Raw genomic sequence first — 17,472 nt, 5'->3', positions numbered from 1 at the left:
TTTCTTTTCATTCGGGAGAGGTAGGGGAACTGTATTCAAGTGTAATGTGGCTCTTTAATTTCCTCTTTGGGGGAGGAGGGGGAAGGCAGCGCTTAGGGAATAAAAGAACAGAATATGCAAATAGGAGATTTGATTAAATTGTGTTATATAAGTTTAGAGCATCCAGGTTGGATGAGACTCAGATAAAGACAACTTTTTTCTTGCTGGAAATTCAGGTTAGTACAGTACCATTGATGGGAAGCTGAAGAACTAAGTCATGGTATATACTTAGAGTTTGAGGGAGTAATTAATATGTAGCCTCAGGGAAGGCTCAGGAGACCTTATCTGTAAATTGCTAGGTGACTCTCCAGTATTGGTACAGTCTAATTTCATCTGGTTGCAGATTGGGGTGTAGATTTTTTTTAAAGTATTTATAATAGCCCAGCTAATAGATTATTGTCCTTTTTAAAACTGCATAAATGATTTTTAAAATATACAAAAACATTTGTCATGGGTATATTTTAAAGAGACTGCCTAGAATGTGTGTTTAAAGTAGATTTATTGGGCTTCCCTGGTGGCGCAGTGGTTGAGTGGCCGATGCAGGGGACACGGGTTCGTGCCCCGGTCCAGGAAGATCCCACATGCCGCAAAAAAAATAAATAAAAAAAAAAAGTAGATTTATTGAAGTATAGCATACATACAGCACAGTGCACACTCGTAAATGTACAGCTGGATGAGTTCTCACAAAAGTGAACACATCCCTGTAACCAGCACCTAGATCAAGAGACAGAACATTTCAGCATCCCGAAAGTAGGCTTCATGCCCTATTCAGTTGACTGTCCCACAAAATGTAACCACTATCTTGGCTTCTAATAGGCTAGGTTAGTTTTGCCTGTTTTTGAACTTGATATAAATGGAATTAACATTCTTTGTGCCCTGGTGTCTGGCTTCTTTCACTCAGTAATATGTTTATAAGAGTCATCACGTTGATGCATGTTGCAATTGTGTGTTCATTTTCATCTCGCCCAAATATTCGACTGTGTGAATTCACACAGTTTGTCTATTCTGTTGCTGATAGGCATTTGGATAATTTCCAGGTTGGGGCTATTATGAGTAGTGCTGCTATGAACATTCTTAAGATTTCTTTTGATAAACACGAACACATTTCTGCTAGGTATATACCAGGATGAGAACTGCTGGGTCATAGGATATGCATATAATTAACTTCAGAAGATACCGCCAGTTTTCCAAGGTATGTGTTTTAATGAGGGAAAGGTCAGTTTTGTCTTTAGATCTTAGTTGCCTTGAGCTTAAGAATAAGGCATGTCGTTGTTCTTGTATTCTTTTGATTATGGAAATTAATATGACTGACAAAGAGGAGTCAGTGAACTATTTCTCCTTAAAATAACTTGTAAAGACCCCTCACCTATTTTAGTGATGTTTTCACTATACAACAAAGTGTATTTTTACTTCTAGTATTTGACAAGAATGAGAAGAGTAATGGGCAAGAACAAGCAATATGTTTGCCTTTACTTCCAGGGACTTGTACACCGAGGAGATTGACTTCAAACTCCCTCCAGATTGTGCTCAAATTAAGAGTTCAAATGTCTGGAATTCCTTTGGTCCTCGAGGGAATTTGAGTAAGGGAAAGTGACAACTTGGAAATAGAATGTGGCATGCCCACCCTACCCACCTACATCCTAACCCTGTTACTGTGAGTGAAGCATCAGAGAAGACGAACAATCTGACCTTTTGGGATTGCTCTTCATGTCATGTTTTAAGAAAACTTTTTTCCATTTCCACTTTTCAAGTCCTCTGACAACCAAGAAACTCTTGCAGTCACGAAAATGTCAGCTAGGTGTATCATTTGGAATTCCTGGCTCTCAAATTAAAAATAAAATGCCCAGAAAACTCTGTATTCTATTCCTTTCACAGTTTTACATAGCAATAGAAAGTAATAAAAGATAAAATCTTTGTCTGGGACTCTTATTAGTTATGCCTGACATTGGTCATATGTATATAAAGTTATACCAGCGCATTGTATCTTGCTTAAAATAAAATTGATAGAAAAAGACCCCAATCTTCACTCTTTTTCTGCATGCTGATAATAGGATTTCTAGATTATCCTGAACGCAAAGGTGATGTGAATAAATTTAACAGTTTTGCTAGAAGCAATGCCTGTTTTTAACTCACGACCTAAATTTAGACCTCAACACTTGAATATTTTACCTGTGATGCGTTTTCTAACTTCTGAGCTGTAGTTTTTAATCTGTAAAATAGGTTTCAGATTGCTATCTCCCACATCGGGTTGTTGCAGGGATCAAATGAGATCATCTATGTGAAACTGTAAACTATGAAAGTACTAAGCCTAATAAGCCTTTGAGAACTGGGCTTAGCAGGCCCTGCATTTTAAGAAAGATTATTACTGGCCATTAATCTAGAGCATAATGGAATATCACTCTATACCTTGAGATCTTGGGCACACAGCTAAGCCTGAACTTTTAACCTTGCACCAGACGTGGCTGGCTGACCTGTTTAGTTGTGAGTTACTTGTCTAGGTTCTGCTGGCCTTTCACTAACACCCTTCCCCGCTGTGGGGAGAGGGGCAAAAAGTTGTTTGCTTGGTGATAGCTCCAAACTATTATTCTAGCAGGCCACCTTTCATTTCTGGGGTGGTAAGAGGGTTGTATAAAATATATAAGTAGTCTGTAAGATCACTACTGCTTACATCTATAACTTCTTTCTTTTAACATTTTCTATTACCCACCTAATTTTTATTAGGTGTTGAGAATATAGAAACACTTATAAGCCATAAAAGGCTCTAATAAAAGTGTTGGCCATCATGATTGATAGTAATTGTTAAGAAAATGAATGAGTAAAACAGGGGCTGGACATGGCCTGGCAAACATTTCCTGGCTTATATTCCTTATTACTACTGAGGAATTCACCTTTCTTTTAGCAACAAAGAAGAGGGAAGGATCTGAGGTTCCTCATTAGGTGTGGCCCTTGGTAGTTGTTTTGAGCAAAGTGGATCTGCTTTGCTTCCCAGAACATGGGTTACTCCATCAGTCACCTCTTGGGGGAACACCTCCCAGGATAGGACAGATAATGTATCAACTGAAATATCGCTGCCAGAAATGAAATAAGAAATTGACCACACTCATCAAGATATGGAGACACTTAATGAATTATGTTAGTTTTTAATAAACGTGCACTCTTGGTACTGAGCAGGTTGTGAAAATCAAATTATATAAAAATAGAGAATATGGTCTGGGAGTGTAGGTGGCAGTGACATTGACACAGCCTCTAAAAGCATTGTTGTCTAGTGAACTAAGGTGTTCACCAGAAAACTGGGGCTGGAGGTCTGCAGATTTATAATTCCTTCTCCAAAATGATGTCTGTTTTAGGATTCAGAATCCTGTTGCACCTTGATGATGAAACACCTCCAGTGAAATCTAAAGCAGAACCCTGTAATCAGGGATGCATTAGTACATCTGCATCAAAAAGAATCAATACTCACTAAGTGGTTTAATAAAGACTATAAATACACATCAGTTCAAGTTAGGATTTACTACCAATAAGTTCATGTCGTGTCATATTTTGCTAGCAAATGTGTTATGCAAAACTTATGATTTTCAGAGCCTTTTGAATTTTAGAATTACACATAAAGGGATTGTTGATCTGCATTACGTTTGGGTGTTAGCTCCTAACAGGAGTGTTTTTCATATGTGTCAAGCTACCAGGTAGCAAATGCTCATGAGACAATAGGGTTAGTAGCACCATAACCGGAGTCGCACTGCCTGGGTTCAAATTCCAGCCCTGCCAAGTGACTTTGGGTAAATTACCTAATTTCCCAGGGTCTTTGTTTTTCATCTTTGGAGCTGCAGGAATTTTGTTATTACGTAAGATACGCATATGAGGTACAATGTGAATTGCATTAGGCACTCAATAAAATATGCTTCTGTTTCCTCATATATACTCATATAATGGGGATGATAATAGTGCTTGTCACAAAGGTGTTTTATGAGACTGAAATAGCTATATAGGTGTAACATGCCTAAGAATAGTGTCTGCCCCGCAGTAAACATTTAATAACCAGTCGCCAGTATCATTATCACCATTACTAAAAATCTGTACCTTTCCTATCAGCAAGTCATTTTAAGGAAAGAAAACGACAGTAAGCACCTGTTGACTGAATGAGTGGTGCATTGAAAAATTATGATAATTTGTAATTAGAATTTTCCAGACTGTAATTCCGTCCCATTCCATCTCCATCCTTCCCAAGTGTGTTTACTTCCCTTCCCCCAGCAACATGCCCCCACCCCACCCCTCCTCCAGCCCCAGCACCTTGATTTTCCTTCATTTGCACAGCACTTGAGGAACTTGGCACTTGTCTTCCTCATCACCACCATGCAGGTGTGTTAGGCTGTCTGGGAAGCTGTCCCAGATGACGACAAACCCTTGTCAGTAGGATACAAAGGAACACGGGAAATTTTGGCTGACATCTCCAGGTCTGACTCCTTACTCAACTGGAGAGTTCCAGAGGTATCTTTAAAGTTTTAGGATAAATGACGAGGCTGCTGTTCCTTTTTTTTCCCCCCAGTCCCTAACAGATCCGTTTCTTGGGTTCTCTTTTTTTTTTTTCTGGTTTGTTACAGGTTAATCTCTTGTGATTGGTCAGTAATGGTGGGGTTTGGTAAAGTCGTAAGTCTGCAAGGTGTTGTAAATGCAGGCAATGTCTGCAGGACTGGGTACCAGCGAGGCAGAGACCAGCGGGAAGAATGTGTGGGCTTGTGTGCCGCAGTTTGGACTGATGTCTTGGCACGGCCGTCATGTTTCCTGGCATGTAAGGACCGGATTCTCTCTTAAGGCCACACATGTTTGGCAAACCCTATTATTTTGCTCTTTCGAGGGGCTGCTTGGGTAATGAAGGTGATAGACAATATTGGGTAGGTACTGGTTGGACAGGGACATGAGGGAATACGGAAAGAATCTTTTTTAAAGAGCTTGATTACATTAGACTGTAGTGTCTGTAAACAATTACGGCATTCAGGGAGTGCAGGATTTAAATGAGAAACACAACTTTGTCAGATTATACCAGTCGGATAAAATGGCATGGGCTCCGGAAATCTATAATTAAATGTATTTCTGAAAATGAAAAATATAGCGTAACATCTGGTTTATTTCACTACAGAAGTGGATGGGTATTGCTTACATAAGTGTGATTGACTAGCTGATATTTGGATTTCTCTGTGTAAAATAACTGTTTTAATTAAATTTTTCTGCTTGATTCTATCTGTGCTGTAAACAGCTTATTCACATACACATTCATATAGAAGAAAATGGCCGTCTTGTTTGGAAAATCTGATGTTTGTTCATTTTCTTTTCCTTGCAGCGGATATTCAACTCCTTTGTTTACACTGAGAAAATCTCAAATGGAGAAAGTGAAGTACAGCAGGTAAGACGTGATTTAGCACTTGACCGTCTCTGTCTTTGTCTTGCTTTTGGGTGTGACTTCATTACACTTTCCAATCTCCACGTGAGGCTGTCTGTTGTTTTCTGTGTATGATTTCATATACATCTTAAGCAAAATGGCGACAACCTCCCACTTCATGTTCTTATAAGCAGTTGAAATAATGGCTATAGAGATGGCTTTCTGCTGTTCATGTTATACTTTGAAAATATTATTTAGTGCCTTGTTATTGTTTTGGAAATTCCTAAACTACTCAAATTTTAAAATATTAGAAATTATTTCATCTGCTATAGGAAAAAGTGCCCAGGCTTTGGAATCAGACAAACCCCAGGTCAAATTCTGGTTTTCCAGGAAGCAATTTAGCCTTTTGAGCTACAGTTTCTCACTCTTAAATCAGAGGGACATAATATCTGCATGATGGGGTTGTGAGAATTAAATGAAGTAATGTCAAATTAACTGAGAATAAGTGAAATGCTTTAGGTGGAAGCCCTGACATAGAAGCAGCTCAGTGGATGTTGGCTTCTTTTGTTCTTTTATTTTTCTTTTCCTCTTCTTGTATTCTTCCATTGCTGCTTTTCTCCCATCTTCTCGATGCACTGTGAGGTCAAAAAGTTCTGAGGCCAGATTCTATTTACTTTATTTATAGCTGGCTTCTAATGGACTGCTTCCTAAATTAAAACATAGTGTTGGTGAACTTGGTCATAAATAATTGATCTGTGCTTGAAAAGAAGGGTGGTAAAGAGGATTCTGGGTTTTAATTTCAGTTAATCCACCAACTTCATTACACCATGTGACCACCAACTAGTAATTTGAAGCTAGGTTGGAGACTTAAGTAAAAAACAGGACCAAACTAAAAACCAGAGTGTAGCAGAGTGCTTCCACAGAATAAAAAGATAACTATAGGAAAATACATAATAATTTAAACTCTGTGGGGCCTTTATCTTATTCATGGAAAACAGCTTGACTTGATCTGAACTACAGAAGTGCTATGCAAGAGGACAAAGTTTTGCAAGTATCATTAAAGTGAAGTTATTTATAGGATATTTATTTATAATAAATTACTGTAATTTGATCTTGAAGTTCAGTGTCTCTTATTTATAGACATTAAAGATCTTTATTGGTTTCTGCAGGTTAAATTTAGAGGACATAAGCCATTAAGCACGTACCCTTTTTCTTAGCTTTAGATATTTTTAAAAACTAATGACCTGAGTTGTAGTGAATGTGGTTTGCTATATCAAATCTTACCTTCATAATTCCTGTCTTATTTTTATTCCAGCACACTGGAAAGTGCTTTAGGGTCATGAAATTTAAAAGGGTTTTTATAGGGGAAGGTTTCTACACAAAGCATGTTCAAGGAAACTTTTTGGGAGACCAGAGGCCATTCGATAACATTTTAAAGAAACTGATCCAGGGATATCAGTTTTACTGCTTTTCTTGAGTAACAGATACAAGGTCTTCCTTCACTGGTTTTTAAACATGAAAGTTGTTTTCTTTTCTTGGAGTGATGTTCTTGCTTTTTTCTTTTTATCTAGCTGTGAACAAGTTGGGAAGCCTTCTATAATAATTTAAAAAAATTATTAACAGCTGATTTAGCACACATAGAACACTGGTGATTTCAGTATATTATCACATTGATTTTTTCCATGTAACGCTGAAGGAAAGATACTATCCTTATTACAGATGAGGTAGGTGAAACTCCAAAAGATAGAATAAGTTAGCTATCGTCTCATGACTAATACATAAAAGAGCTAGTTTTCAGAGTAAGTTTACACTAAGTTATATTATCTGTATTTTTATTTTAACAGTTTATTTTTAAAATCTATATTTTCATACAAAACAGTAGTCTCTGCTAAACTGTCTTTGGCTGAATAAGTCAGATGAAGGAGAGTCACCACATCGTCAGTTCTGCCTTCTCTCTTTGATTGTCAAAAAGTTCTCTTTTATATTGACTAGGAATGTACTTTTTAACTTTTCTCTAATTTCTCCAGTCTCTTTAGAAGAACCCTGGACAAAATAGATCTTATGCCTCTTTTGCATCCAGTATTTGGAGATAATTATCATACCATTATCATTTAGCCTAAAATTTAAAATACCCAGATCGTGGATAATTTCTTCTTCTATGACAAGATTTCCAGGCCCTTTCAGTCCTCTGGTCACTCTAACAACAACAATAATAATAAAAGCTTATATTTACGTATTTACCGAGTATCTGCTCTCCCTTCAATATTGTGATACTCTTGTGGCTTGAATTGGACTAGAGTTATTCCCATTCTAAAGTGACAAAACAGAGAGCTCCTCACATCTTCTTGACTTGATTAATAGCTACCCAGGAACTCTGGGCCCTGTGATCCTGGACAGCACCCAGGATGAAATCTTTAGGGAAATGCTTACTTCTTAGGTTTCCGGTTCTATCCCCCATCACAGTCGTTCACACTTTCATATATATTATCTCCTTGAAACTTCAGAATAACTCTGTAAGGTAGGCGGAGTTACTATTACTAACCAAGTTCAGAAAGGTCAAGGATCCTAGATAATTAGTAGTTGAGCTGACTTTTTAAAAATTGTGAAATATATCAAACATGTAAAGAGTATATAAAACATATATGAGTAGAATAAAGGAATACTATATTAAAATGAACATCTCAACCTACTACCCATATAAAGAAATAAAGCATTACCGGTGCTTCAGAAAGCCCCCATGTGACCTTCCCAGGTGGTACCTCCCTTCCTCTCCCAGAGATAAGTCTATCCTGATTTTTTTGTTAGCCATTCCTTTGCTTGTGTGTGTCTGTGTGTTTGAGATATATATATATCCGCAAATTCATTATTCGACTGTTTTTGTTCTTTATATACATCTTAAGTGTATTATTCATGTATCTTGCTATTTTACTGAGCATTATATTCCTTAAAATCACCTATGTTGATATCTGTAACTAAGGTGCCTTTATTTCCAATTCTGTGGTATTCCATTAAATGCAGTTTATGTATCCATTTTTCTGTTGGTGATGTTTGGGTTGTTTCTAGTGTCGTAATTTTTGTTGCTGTTGTTCACGTCTCCTGGTGCAGAGTTCAGGTGGAATAATTCTTTGAATTGCAGAAACATTATTATCCCTCACCTCTGCCAATTAAATGCTAGTGTGTGTGTATCTATACATGTTCCAAGTGCCCTAGGTGAGGAGACGGACTGTTTAGCTCAGGTGGAGAATCCCTTCTCTAGAGTAGAATTGCTGGGTACCAGAGTGTTCAATGTGTCTGGATAATGCAAAACTGCTTCCACAGTTGTTGCCATGGGTTACCTTCCTACAGACGGAGTACTGGAAATGTGCTGCTCTGTACCGTCTTCAATACTTGGTGCTACCGAGTTTTAATCTTTTCCCAGTTTGGGGTGTCTGAAATTATATCTAATGGGTTTAATTTGTTTTACTCTGATTACTAATGAGGTTGAAATGACTTTTTACATGTTTATGGTTCATTTTTGTATGTTTGTTGTTTTGTTGTGTCAAATCTCTGCTAATGTCTTTTGTCCATTTTAAAAATTGGGTTGTCTCTTTATTTTAGAAGTTTAAATATTCCACACATGTTCTGTATCAGCTCTGTCCAAAAGAGACTTCTGTGATGATGGAGATGTTTCATATTGGTGCTAATCAAGCAGCCGCTAGCCACATGTGGCTGCTGAGCGCTTGAAATGTAGCTAGAGCTACTGAGTAATTAAATTTTAAATTTCATTTAATTTAATTTTAATAAAGTAGCCCCATATGGCCAGTGGTTACCATATTAGATTCCCTTACAGGTTTATGTTTCATAAATATAAATGTTCTCCCAATGTGTGGCTTTTCTTTTCACTTTCTTTATGATATCTTTTAAAGAATTGAAGTTTTAATTTTAATAGTCAGGTTTTTTAAACCAGTCTTTTCCCTTAAAAGTAGTCATCTCGGACCTCCCTGCTGATCCAGTGGTTAAGACTTCGCCTTCCAACGCAGGGGGTGCGGGTTCAATCCCTGGTCAGGGAGCTAAGATCTCCACATGCCTCACGGCCAAAAAACCAAAACATGAAACAGAAGCAATATTGTGACAAATTCAATAAAGACTTTAAAAATGGCCCACATCAAAAAAAAAATCTTTAAAAAAAAATAAATAAAAATAGTCATCTCTATGGGACAGGTTTCATAAAGCAAAGAGATTTACTGATGATATTGAAAGATCTTAATGTTTAACTGAATTAAACTTTTGCTTTCTTATCTCAAGCTAAATATTTTATAGTATTTTACTAATAAGTTAAACAAAAAAAACCTTTTCCTTTTTGGTCTCTGATTATTGTGTGTTGTTAAATTCTGCCCCAAAGACATAAAAATTTTCTCCTTTATTGTCTTCTAAAACTTTTGCCTTTCTCATTTAAGACTTTTATCCACCTGGAATTGATTTTAGTGTTGGATGTGAAGTAGGTATTCAATTTCTTTTTCCTCTGCCCCTTATGTATTTCTAAGTGTTCTTATACTATCTGTTGAACAATTTGTCTTTTTTTTTTATATCTGTTTTCAGTCATTAGTCAAGTTTCCACGTATGTGTGAGTTTGATTTGGTTCCGTTGGTGTATTTATCTGTCACTGTGCCAGTACCACGTATTCAGAAGGGTAACACTGTCCCCTTCATTTCTTTTTCTTTTTTTTCCTTTTAAAATTAGTGGACTTTATTTTTAGAGCAGTTTTAGGTTTACAGAAAAATTGACCAGAAACTACACAGAGTTCCCATATACCTCTTCTGCTTCCTCACAGTTTCCCCTATTAGGAAAAAAATTGTGTTAGTGTGGTACATTTGTTATACTTAATGAACCAATATTTATACATTATTATTAAAACTAAAGTTAATAGCTTACATTAGAGTACACTCCTTGTTCTGTACAGTTCTATGGATTTTGACAAGTGTATAATGTCGTGTATCCACTATCATGTTATCAAACAGAACAGTTTCACCTCCTTAAAACCTCCTGTGCTTCATTTGTGTAGTCTTCCTTCCCCTCCTCTCTTTGAGCCCCTGGCAACCACTGATCTTTTTACTGTTTCCATAGTTTTGCCATTTACAGAATTGCATTTAAGTTTTTAATTTCATAAAAACTTTCATATGCTAAAAATTATAGTTTTGAAGCACAAAATGTAGCCCATTTCTTCCCTGGAATAATACAGTACATAGCATTTTCAGGTTGACTTATTTCCCTTTGCAATATGCATTTACAGTCCCTCCATGTCTTTTCAAGGCTCGCTACCTTATTGCTTTTAATGGCTGAATAATATTCCATTGTATGTATGTAGATCAGCTTGTTTATTCATTTGTACATTAAGGGACATCTTGGTTGCTTCTGGATTTTAGCAATTAGGAATAATGCTGCTATAAGTTTGTGTGCAGATTTTTGTGCGGACATAAGTTTTCAATCCACTTGAGCAAATACCAAGGAGTGCAATTGCCGGATATTATGGTGAAGTATCGATATAGTGCAAGGAACTGCCAAACTGTCTTAAAAAGTGGCTGTACCATTTTGCGTTCCTACCAGCAGTGAATGAGAGTTACTGTTACTCCACATCCTCTTCAGTGTTTGATGTTGTCAATGTTCTGGATTTTAGCCATTCTAATAGGTGTGTTGTAGTATCTTATTTTTGTTTTAACTTGCAATTCCTTTTTTTTTTTTTAACATCTTTCTTGGAGTATAATTGCTTTACAATGGTGTGTTAGCTTCTGCTGTATAACAAAGTGAATCATCTATACGTATACATATATTCCCATATCCCCTCCCTCTAGCATCTCCCTCCCACCCTCCCTATCCCACCCCTCTAGGTGGTCACAGAGCACCAAGCTGATCTCCCTGTGCTGTGTGGCTGCTTCCCACTAGCTATCTATTTTACGTTTGGTAGTGTATATATGTCCATGCCACTCTCTCTCATTTATTTTTCTTGAGAGCATCTGTGGCTCTTTGCTATTATATAAGAATTTTTTAAAAAAAACTGGTATTTTTCTGTTACTATTGAGTCCTATGTATTTATTTTATATCTAATTATCTTCTTAAGCTATTATATTAGTCCTAATAATTAGCCCTAATAATTTACCTATAGATTCCTTTGGGTTTTCTATGTAAATAATCATATATGCAAATAAGATAGATTTGATTCTTTCTTTCTAAATCTTATATTTTTTATTTCTTTTCTGTGTCCTGCTACACTGGCCTCCAGAAAAGTATTGTATATGTATGGTAATAGTGGCCACCTATGATATGTATTATTTTTATTGTTTAATTTCAGGTGTATTTTATCATTTCTTCTTTGATCTATTAGTTATTTAAAACTATGTTCTAAAATTTCCAGATATCTGTAGAGTCTTTCTAATTTTCTAGCCATCCCTTCTGTTTTCCTCATTGTATTGAGAGCATAGCTCTTTGGGTTATAGTTTTATGTAGTACCTCCCATCAGATTTCCCACCTTGGCCAAGTCCTGAGGTTTCTCTCTTATCCATGTTGTGCTGTGCTATCATCAAAGTGGAAACTCAAGGTCTCCAGATTATGCCCAATTCTCAGGGTAGAAAGAAGGGTCTGGCACTGGCTTATTTCCCACATTTCTGGCTCTCACCTTGTTTGGGGACTTAAGTGCCCCTAAAGGTGGTTTCCACTTTCATCCAGGGCACTAACCTCTTAACAATTATAAGGACAATTACAACTGCTTCTAAAGATTCGTTTGATGAGCCAAAAACAGATTAGTTATTCAAAGTAGATTATTGACCTATGTCCTCTTAATTATAGCTCGCGATCTTTAGCTGGAAAGGAACCACTTCTTTATGCTTGTTTTTGTATGTTTTGTAGTATCTGGAATACTGACTTGCATTTTCTATCCACCATTTCTCCTTTGGGGTAATGGAAACTAGAGCCCCAAGGGTTCTTGCCCTCCCTCTTTACTATCAAACCTTATTGAGAGTTGGATCTGACTTATGCATATTATGTAATTAGGCAGTAAATCTAAAGTGTTAATATATTTCTGGTTAGGGGAGCAATATAATTAAAACTAATAAAAAACATTTTGTGATTCTTGACTCTTACCACACAACTCTCTATGGTATATAGACTTTTCCTTGCTTTTTCTCATTATTTCTTTTAAATTAACCTTCAGAGTGTGGTTCTACATTGCCTAACAATGTGTTTTAAATTTTTAATTAGTTCATTATGTAGTTTTGCTGCCAAAAATCTATGACAACAGCCTCGGGAAAATAAATATCCCATGCACACATTCTTGAGTGGCTCACCTCCCATAGACTCCATTTTTGAATACTTTAAGAAATTAAGTTGTTTGAGCACATAAGCGCATTATGTGAAATTGAACCTGCATCGAGAAAAATAAATTTTTGATTAAGTGCCCTAGAAGATATCAAAATGTGGTCCATAAAACACAAAGCAGTGAAGAAAAAAACAAAAGGAGGAAAAGCTTCTTGGGGCGCTAGATCGAATCACTAAAAAAATCAAAGCTACTTTGGACATGTTTCAAGAGTTTGCTCTAACTTTTTTTTCAAGTGCTCTAGTAATTATTTATGTTAACAATTTATTCAATGATATGGCAAGCATCATCTTCATAATTGCAGTATTTCATAAAATATTGATTGTTGGCAGTGGCTGATTTTAGAAGACTTCAGAATTCTTTTGAAATGGGCAAATTGGTAGGAGAACTGCATACTCATAGAGGAGAGATGCACCTGACATTGTGCCAAGGCCATTCCTCTAACAGTCTCCCTCTCTCTTCTGTGTTATCAGTTTTCCTTCTTCAGAATCACATCCATTAGCATGTAAACATGCTGTTCTATCTTAAACACACAAGAAAAAAACTCTTCTCTTGACGCCACCTCCCTATCCAACTACTGCCCCGTTTCTTTCTCCCCCTTTGAGGCACAGCCCATCACAAGAGGTGTCTATACTCACTAGATCCAGTTCTTCCATTCGCTCTAAAACCTTCTCTGGCCTTACCAGTCCCACAACACCGCTCTCTTCAAGGTCACTGGTGACCTTCACTTTGCTAAATCCAGGGTCCTTGTTGTATTTCACTAACATTAGTACTGAACAGTTGATCCCTTCCTTTTTCCTTCATATGTTGATACTTTCCTGACTTGGACCTGCAGGATACCACACTTGCCTCCTTGCTGTTTCTTGGCACGTTCCTGCCTTAGGGCCTTTGCACTGGTTCTGTTCCAACATGTATCCCCATGAGCCTTCGCTTCCTTCAAGTGTCACCTTCTGAAAGAGGTGACCACCACATTTATAACTACAGCCCACGCTGCTCCCCAAACTCCTGATTTTCTTTTACTCTTTCTTTTTCCTTTTTCACTTATCACTTTTTGGTTTTAGGGTACTGACTTTATAAAACTAGTATGGAAATTCCTCAGGATTATAAGTTTGGTGTTATACCTTCCTTTGATGTTAGGTAGAATTCACCAGAGCACCATCTGGACCTGGAGTTTTCTTTGAGGGCAGGCTTTTGATCGTCCAGTTTCTTTAATAGCTATAGGTTTGGGTGTTTTCTGGGGTTGGGGTTTTCTTTTTTTTTCTTTTTCCTTTTGTTTTTCTTCAGATTTTGTCTTATTTTGTGTCAATTTTAGTAAGTTGATTTTTTTTCCCAAGAAATTTGTCCGTTTCACCTCAGCTGTCATATTTGTTGGCATAAAAGTATTCATAATATTTTTATTATCCTTTTAATATCTGTAGGCTAGAAGAACAATAGAGAACAATCAATCAAATGAAATACTGGTTCTTTTAAAAAAAATCAGTAAAATGGATAAACTAGGTGACAGAGAACGAGAGAATGAATGGGGAAGCAAATTAGTGATAAGCAAGTTTTTTAAAACTTGAACTTAGCTTTTTGGTTGTTTGTTTGTTTGTTTTCTATTTCATGGGTTTATGCTTTTTGTTATTTCCTTCCTTATATTTCAGGTGAGTTTTGCTCTTTTTCCTGCTTCTTAAATTGGAACTTTAGTTCATTGATTTTACACCTTTCTTTTTGTCATATAGAAGAATTTACAGCCATAAACTTTCCTCTAAGAACTGCTTTAGTTACACCCCACAAAGTTGAACATCATATATTTTTATTATCATTCAGTTTTTAAATATTTCCTAATTTCCCCTGTAATTTCTTCTTTGACCCATGCATTACTTTGAAGTATGTTATCCACTTTCAAAACATTTGGGGTCTTCTTAGGTATCTTATTGTTACTGATTTCTAATTTAATTCCATTGTGGTCAGAGAACAGACTCTGTATGATTTTCAATCCTTCTTAATTTATTGAAACATTGGTTTTATGACCCAGTATATAGGATCTATCTTGGGTGAATATACCATGTGAACTTGAAAAGAATGTGAATTCTCTAGTTGTTGGTTGTTACGTTCTTTATATATCCATTAGGTTAAGCTGGTTGATGGTTCAGATCATTTGTTTTACGGCTGATTTTTAATTTGTCTAATTTTATCATTTGTAGAGAGGAGTGTTAATATCCTCAGCTACAATGATGAAATTGTATATTTTTCCCTTTAATTCTGTGCATTGTTACCTTATGTATTCTGAAGCTCCATTATGGGCCATGTACACATTTAAGATTGTTAGTTCTTGACAAGTTCTAAATTGTGACATTTTGAAATATCATTGTTTATCTCTGGTGAAAGTGCTCTTTCCTTAAAGTCTATTTTACCTGATATTAACATAGTTACTCCAACCTTTATATGCTTCCTATTTTTGCATGGTGTGTCTTTTCACAAGCATTAACTTTCAGTGTCTCTATTGCTAAAAGTGTGTATCTTGTAGACAGAATATAGTTGAGATTTTCTTTCTTTCTTTCTTTTTCTTTCTTTCTTTCTTTCTTTCTTTCTTTCTTTCTTTCTTTCTTTCTTTCTTTCTTCTTTTTTAGCTATTCTGATAATTTCTGTCTTTTAATGGGGAGTATTTAGTCAATTAATGTTTAGTTTGATTGTTGGATTTAGCTAAACTATTTTTTTTTCCATTTTCCCCTCCATTTTTTATTTTTTACTTTCCTACCTTATTTTGGATTTTTGAATATTTTTTGACTTTTACTTTTTAGCCACATTTCTTTACATATTTTAAGTGTATGCTATAGAAATTACAATATATATCCTTAATTTATTACAGTCTATTTGGAGTTTAAAAATCTATCACTTCATATATACTCTAAAACCCTCACAACCTTATAGGTTCATTTTCCCACTACTATCCTTTATGCTAGAGTCATCATATTATTACATCTACAAATATTATAGACTGCACAAGGGAGTGTTATTGCTTTGGCTTTAAACTGTCATAAGAATTTAATAAACAAAGGAAAAGAAAAGAAAAATAAATCTCATCTATTTATCATTTCCGATGCTGTTCATTTATTTCTAAGGATACCAACTGATATTAAGCCTGAAGAGTTCCTATAATATTTACTTATAGTACAGATTTCCTGGTGACGAATTGTGTTAGTGTTTCATGATATTTTGTACTCAGAAAATGTCACTATTTTGTCTTTTCTCTTAAAAGATGTTTCTGCTTGAGATTGAATTCTGGATTGACAGTTTTTTTAAATCTTTTAGCACTTTAGCAATGTTCCACTGTGTACTGGTCTCCATAGTCTCTGATGAGAAGTTAACCTAAGTTGTTATTACTCTTTATGCATTGTCATCCCCCCACCTCCATCCACCCCATGGCTGCTTTTAGGATTTTTCTATATATATCTTTAGTTTTCAGCAATTTGACTATGGCTGCCTAGACATAGCAGTCTTCATATTTATCCTGCTTGGTGTTTGTTGAGCTTTCTGAATCTGTAAGTTATATCTTTCATCAAATTTGGGGACCTTTTTTTTTTTTTTTGCAGTACGCGGGCCTCTCACTGTTGTGGCTTCTCCCGTTGCGGAGCACAGGCTCCAGACGCGCAGGCTCAGCAGCCATGGCTCATGGGCCTAGCTGCTCCGCGGCATGTGGGATCTTCCCAGACTGAGTCACGAACTGGTGTCCCCTGCATCGGCAGGCAGACTCTCAACCACTGTGACACCAGGGAAGCCCTGGGGACCTTTTGACCACTGTTTCTTCAAATAGTTTTTCTACTTCATTTTGTGCACGCCTTCTGGGACTCCAATTATACGTGTGCTAAATCTTTTGATATTTTACTATAAGTTCCTGAGATGATACCTCCTTCTATTATTCTTTTAATTTTTCCCTCTCTGACCTTCAGATTAGATAATTTTTCTTGATTTTTAACTTCAGTTCTATTATCTCTGTTCTGCTGTTGACCTCTCCAAATATACTTAAAATTTTTCAGATGTATTTTTAAGTTCTAGGATTTTCACTTGTTTCTTTTTAATAGATTTTGTTTTTCTCTGCTGAGACTTTTCTCTTTCTCTTTCCACTCATTGCAAGCATATTTTCCTTTGAATCCTTGAACATAGTTATAATAGCTGTTTTAGAATCCTGATTCTAACATCTACAAACATTTGAAGTTAATCTCTGTGATTGTCTTTTTTTCTTGAGAATTGGCCACACTTTTTCTTTATATGTCAAAAAATTGGGGTTGTGTCCTGAAGATTGGAAAAACTCTGGATTCTGTTATAGTCCTATGAGGAGTGTTGATTTTGTTTGTTTTAGCAGGCAATTAACTTGGACACAAACTGCTTCTCTTTGTCAGCAGCTCAAATCTCAGCTCAGTTGTTTATCCTTAGATGTAGCTTACCCCATACATGTATAGTATAAGAATCTAAGAATTTTTCTGCCCCCAAAGGTATTTCAAAACACTCTAGCATTTATGGGCTTCCCTGGTGGCGCAGTGGTTGAGAGTCTGCCTGCCGATGCAGGGGACACGGGTTTGTGCCCCTGTCCGGGAGGATCCCACATGCCGCGGAGCGGCTGTGCCCGTGGGCCGTGGCCGCTGGGTCTGCATGTCCGGAGCCTATTGCTCCACGGCGGGAGAGGCCACAGCGGTGAGAGGCCCGCGTACCGCAAAAAAAAACACAAAACACT

The 17,472-nt window shown here is 36.5% G+C and overlaps 1 protein-coding gene across 2 annotated transcripts in view; it reads left to right on the top strand.

Moving 5' to 3' along the window:
* CACHD1 (cache domain containing 1) overlaps positions 1-17,472 on the top strand; it is a 217,427-nt gene that overhangs the window by 79,320 nt on the left and 120,635 nt on the right. For both annotated transcript variants that reach the window (XM_029229043.1, XM_029229041.1), the window contains exon 2: positions 5,375-5,437. In XM_029229043.1, coding sequence (XP_029084876.1) covers positions 5,375-5,437 — 63 coding nt within the window. The remainder of the gene's footprint in view (positions 1-5,374; positions 5,438-17,472) is intronic.

The sequence above is a fragment of the Monodon monoceros genome, unplaced genomic scaffold (assembly GCF_005190385.1).
Source record: "Monodon monoceros isolate NGI ecotype Baffin Bay Population unplaced genomic scaffold, NGI_Narwhal_1 Super_Scaffold_18, whole genome shotgun sequence".
Lineage (NCBI taxonomy): Eukaryota > Metazoa > Chordata > Mammalia > Artiodactyla > Monodontidae > Monodon > Monodon monoceros.
The sequence above is the reverse complement of the archived record's forward strand: the minus strand, read 5'-3'. Positions and strand labels throughout refer to the sequence as shown.